The sequence below is a fragment of the Apaloderma vittatum genome, unplaced genomic scaffold, assembly GCF_000703405.1.
Source record: "Apaloderma vittatum isolate BGI_N311 unplaced genomic scaffold, ASM70340v1 scaffold35410, whole genome shotgun sequence".
Taxonomy (NCBI): Eukaryota; Metazoa; Chordata; class Aves; order Trogoniformes; family Trogonidae; genus Apaloderma; species Apaloderma vittatum.
In genome coordinates this window covers 36,366-40,243 of record NW_009693519.1, presented here as the reverse complement: position 1 = coordinate 40,243, position 3,878 = coordinate 36,366, and the positions used below count along the sequence as shown (strand labels likewise).

The following is a 3,878-nucleotide window of genomic DNA, read 5'->3' as shown; positions in this document are numbered from 1 at the left end:
TCCAAGGAGGGGAAAAGTCTTACACACCTACACTCAAGCCTCAGGTGACAAAGAGGTAGGTCCCTGTAGACCTCCATGGAATTACTGGAGGTTCCTGCAGCCCAGGAAAGAACGTGAAACAGCAGGAAAGGGATCCTTGTTTCCTGGCAAGAATGTGTTGGCATGGGTAGACTCTTCTAAGTGTCAATCTCGCTTAGCATATTTTTTTTTTTCCTCACAGAGATATTTGTATTTCAAGAAATTTAAATGAGAAGTTGAAAACCTGACATGTATGCTTGTGAGTGAGAGACTTTAGCTCTCCTCTGTGATGTAATCCAAGGAAAGATCTTACTTTGAGAAATAGTAGAGAGAATTGGAGTTGCAACATATTCTTATGGCCCTGCAAATGAATTAAATGTTCCTTAGAATGTCCCTTCACATTCTTCCCATTTGGAAACACAGAGATTTGAGATGAATGGCCTCCAGAGGATTTTGTTAATTGAGTAAGGAGTGTTTTCAAGCTTTTAAATTAGTGGAGTCCCATGACATGTTAGTACAGCTGACCGACCATTCAGTGTGGTGAGTTGATCCAACTGCTCCTAAAAGACTGGAAGGTTACTGGTGGGTAAACATGTACAGACACTTGGTTTGTATTAAAAGCCACCGTTTTCTTGGTTAACCTTCATTATTACTTTTATAGGTGAGCTCAAAGGAAGTAAATAAATTCCAGATGGTAAGTTTTTATATGCTTTTTATCTTTTCTCTAGGTATTGGGCAGTGGTCAGGTGGAAGCACTGAACAGCTGTGAAGGCGTTGATTCAGTGCTGAAGTGCCATATAGATTAACTCTAGACTACCCATCTGTGGTAGATCTACTTCTTTTTTTAATTCCTGTTCTATTTTATCTGACTTTCTGCATTGGTTTAGAAACAGTAGTTTCCCAGTCTAGGGTGCAAGGGCTTGATTGTCTGAGGAAATGCAGATACCCATCCATTAGCAATAGCTAGAATGTTGCCTCCAGTGTATTGTCACTTCAGTATTCTTTTAACGGTTGCAATTGTTGTTTCAGGCATACTCAAATTTGCTGAGGGCTAACATGGATGGCTTGAAGAAAAAAGACAAGAAAAGCAAAAACAAGAAGAGTAAAGCAACACAGTGATGGAACAGCATCCTGCTATCGCTATAAGAGACTTGACCCTTGCTCAAAGCAAAGTCCATTTCTTTTTGAGTTACCACTTGTCTTTGGCTTTCCTTCCAGCAGGACACCGGGGTGCGATCAGTACTTTTCGTTTAAATTGAGCGCATGAGGTGCTTTCTGTGGATTGTTCTATGGCAGGAGTATTTACCTGGTTGTAGTGAAATAGCTTTACACTCAGCTGCCGACTAGTTTTTGTACTTATACTGCTGTTAGTTTTGTATTATACGAGTGGGCTGTGTAAAATCTGTTTGGAGGGTAACACAGGGTGAAGAGAAGCGCACTGTAGTGAGAGCAAAGCTAACGCTGGAGCAGGAGTTAGTGACAGATGCCCGGTTCTATAGATAAGCCTCAGCAGTAGCAGGGAAAGTGGGTTTCAACAAATCAGGAACAGCAGCTTTCCTGTTTGTCTTCTTTTGAACGACATGTCTACATGATGCAGCACAGACATCCCTAAGGCAGCCAGGACAGAGCTTGAGCTCTTGCAGAGCCAGGCAGCTGTGTGTTTGCTCCATGCTGATCCAGCTGTGCTGATCCAGCTGTGCTGACCCTGGCTCAGGGCCGGGGGAGGGCAGAACTGTGTGCATCATGTTCCCTTCAGACATGGCTTAAAAATGCTCATGTGACCTAAACTACTTTTTTTTTTTTAAAAGCTTCATTCTTCAGTGTGTTCAGGAATCTGAATTTCCCCATTCTTCACATCTTAAGGTTGCTCCCTCATATGAGCAGATGTAATTAATTGTTCCTATTAAACACAAGGAGAAATGGATTTGGCTGTAGTGACTGATGTGACTTGTGTTTTGGTGAATTGCTATGAATGGCACGGTTATCCCTGCCTTCAGGACTGACTCCCCTGATGCTACTTTGTTGCTGTTACAACTCCCACATTTCTCAAAAGTTCATGTATTTGTCTTTAGAGTACCTCTTCACAGATTTTAACTTTGCCTTCCTCTTTACTAAAAAAAAGGGCAGAAAAAGGAAGTAAGATATTTCTTAATGCAATGAACCTGCAGTGCTAAAGGCAGTCAGTCACTGGAGTTCGAGAAAGAAACAGGAGTAAGCTGTTTAAACAGAAGGCACCAGGTGGGGAGGGAGAGTAAATAGCAGTGTATTTCCAAATAAGTCAGTCTGATGTGAAATAAAATGCGTAGTTTACTATGGCTGCTGTAACTCATCATCAGATTTGCTCAGCTTCACTTTTCCCGATGGGGTTGTGTTACAGTTTAGCTTCAAGATAATCCTAAAATTCCTATCGCTTCTGTAACTTCAAATGTCATCTTGCAAGCCATGTGAAGAAAGCTAGTTCAAAACTCTGGTTATGCCTCTACCACATGCAGATTACTGTTTCTCTGAAAAGTCTGTCCTGGGTTGAGCTGAACAGAACCAATTCTGTTCAGTGATTTTACTTTTCAGTTCAGTCTCTTCTAGGAACTGCCCTTTCTGAAGTTAGCAGCATGTTTGTGCAGACAGCGTCTGCTTCTAGCAGTGATAAGGCCTGGTGTTTACAGCTGCTGCCAGGGACTGGGGTGCAGAAAGGCTCTTGCTGATACTTCTGTAGGGACCAATGTGACTGCTGGATCTTGTGTGCTACACTGGGGGTGCCAGGAAGTAAATGGGGTCACACAAAAGAAGTCGCACCTCCGCGGAAAAACGGACCGGACAGGGACCCAAAACATTACAAACTGAAGTATTTCATTCCATATAGATATTGTGTTCAGTATAAAGCTGAGAGATCACGGGAGTTAAGCCCTCTGCAATGGCCAGTGTTTGTTCTGCCTCCATACGGTCTGCTGCTGAATCCAGCTCCTGTGTTCAAGTCTAGGGCTCCCCCAGTGCCTGTGGGCTCTGCAGCATCAGCGGTGGCTGCCACTGGGGGGGTTGGGTTCAATACTAGTTTTGTATATATTGTTATATATTGCATTATTTTCTTATCAATACCATTATTGTCTCATTAAAGCTGTTTCATTTTTCTTTTCCAATCCGTAAGTCTCTCTGCACTCGTCCCTTTTCCCTGCTCCTTTGGCAGTGGGGCAGCGTTAACAGAGAGCACCTGTCGTTTCTCTAGGAGCTGGCCCAACCCTAATCCTTGACAAAGTCGTAGGTTTAGGTTCTTTAGGTCTGAAACAAGTTTTTCCTGTAGCAGGTCTATTTCATCTCCCAGAATGCTGGGAACTGATTTAAATGCAACAGTACAGGCAGTCAGGCTTGCAACAACTCTCAGCTTGAAATCTATCATCTTTTATATAGAAATTACAACAGTAGGTTTAAAAAGAATCCAAAACACAAAAAGCTTGTAATCTATATTTCAAGAAGGCTCAGTAGCCAAACCTTTTATTACATAAAAACCTCTCTTCAAAAAAATATAAAACAGTTTGTTAGAGCTAACAGTTTGTTAGATATTTCATCCTCTCTAATCCTTGAACTGAATTTCTCATTTCAGTACCACTGCTGCATGTTGACATAAAAGGCATTCTGAAACTATTCTAAAAAAAAAAGAATAAATTTATACCTGCACAACTATAATCTCTTTTGTGCCATAAAGGGCAAGGATTACATGGTAATACCTATCTGTGGCTGTAGTCAGACTTGCTCCTTAATTGCCTATAAAACATTTATTTCCACTTTTTGACATAAATTTACAGTTTTATATTACATGTGAAATTCAATCTGGACACATAAAAAGGCATGAGCTGCCTGTCTTGCAT

General features: G+C 41.5%; 1 protein-coding gene across 1 annotated transcript in view; it reads left to right on the top strand.

The window, feature by feature from the left end:
• Nucleotides 1-1,445, top strand: part of SRP14 (signal recognition particle 14kDa (homologous Alu RNA binding protein)) — a gene marked incomplete at its 5' end in the record, with an annotated part of 1,937 nt that extends 492 nt beyond the window's left edge. The window contains 2 exons of the mRNA XM_009879129.1: nucleotides 680-712; nucleotides 1,048-1,445. Of these exons, the coding sequence (XP_009877431.1) occupies nucleotides 680-712; nucleotides 1,048-1,137 (123 nt within the window). The remainder of the gene's footprint in view (nucleotides 1-679; nucleotides 713-1,047) is intronic.
• Nucleotides 1,446-3,878: the final 2,433 nt, after the last annotated feature.